Source organism: Eimeria mitis, genomic scaffold (assembly GCF_000499745.2).
Source record: "Eimeria mitis Houghton genomic scaffold, Emh_scaff2953, whole genome shotgun sequence".
NCBI lineage: Eukaryota > Apicomplexa > Conoidasida > Eucoccidiorida > Eimeriidae > Eimeria > Eimeria mitis.
The window spans coordinates 5,065-6,422 of NW_013571295.1; the positions used below are offsets into that span (position 1 = coordinate 5,065).

General features: G+C 32.8%; 1 protein-coding gene across 1 annotated transcript in view; it reads left to right on the top strand.

The window, feature by feature from the left end:
- Window positions 1–478, top strand: part of EMH_0060650 (uncharacterized protein) — a gene marked incomplete at both ends in the record, with an annotated part of 2,545 nt that extends 2,067 nt beyond the window's left edge. The window contains one exon of the mRNA XM_013497817.1: window positions 203–478. Coding sequence (XP_013353271.1) covers window positions 203–478 — 276 coding nt within the window. The remainder of the gene's footprint in view (window positions 1–202) is intronic.
- Between the last annotated feature and the right edge of the window lie 880 nt (window positions 479–1,358).

The window sequence follows — 1,358 nt, forward strand, 5'->3', positions numbered from 1 at the left end:
AATAAATAAATATATAAATAAATAAAAAAATAAAAAAAAAATAAATAAATATAAAGTTTATTGTTGGCAGGGGATATAAGATAAAGGAAAAGAGAAGAAAAGGAGACAGAAACAAACAAAAAGAGACAAAAAAATATAAAAGGAGACAGATATAAACACACATTTCTTTCGTGCTATACACCTTTCTCTCCTCTCTCTGCAGCAGCAGCAGCAGCAGCAGCAGCAACAGCAGCAACAACAGCAGCAACAGCACCAGCATCCTCATCAGCAGCAGCAACAGCAGCAACAGCATCCTCACCAGCTGCAGCAACAGCAGCAGCAGCATCCTCATCAGCTGCAGCAACAGCAACAGCAACAGCAGCAGCAGCAGCAACAGCAACAGCAGCAGCAGCAGCAGCAGCAACAGCAGCAGCAGCAGCAGCAGGATGGCGACAGCGAGCAGCATAGCGTCTGCATTTGCAGAGGCAGCAAAAGGTAAGGATACAATAGCAGCAGCAAGTGTTGCTGCAGCAGCAAGAGCAGCAGGAGCAGCACCATCAATGGGTGAGATAGATGTGTTTATAAAAAAGCAAAATGGTGGGGTTGTTGATTATAAGAGTTTTGAGGGTTTTTGTTTATCTACTTCTGCTGCTAGAGACAAAGAAGATGAACTACTGTCTCTTTTTGCTTCTATAGATATACAAAACACACAAAAAATAAATAAAAAAAACCTTATTCTTTATCTCTCTTCTTTTGGTGAACCCATAAAACAAGAAGAAGCACAAAATATATTAAACGATCTCTTTCCTAATCAAGAAGAAATACACTACCCTACACTTATACGCAAACTCCTTATGTAAATATAAATAAATAAATATATATTTATTTATTTATTTATTTATTTATATTTGTCTTTATCTGTTTATTTAGTTGTTTATCTCTGTCTTTGTTTATTTATTTAGCTGTTTATATTTATTTATTTGTATCTTTATCTGTTTCCTAATCAAGAAGAAATACACTACCCTACACTCATACGCAAACTCCTTATGTAGAGACAAATATAAATAAATATATTTATTTATTTATTTATTTATATTTGTCTTTATTTATTTATTTATGTATTTATTTATTTATATTTGTCTTTATTTACTTATCTAGTTGTTTATATTTATTTATATCTCTGTTTGTTTCTTAATCAAGAAGAAATACACTATCCTACACTTATACGCAAACTCCTTATGTAAATATAAATATAAATATAAATAAATAAATAAATAAATATATTTATTTATTTATTTATTTATGTTTGTCTTTATTTAGTGTTCTCTGTCTCCTATGCATGCACTGCTACCCCGCGGGGCTGACAAGGCGACACCTTC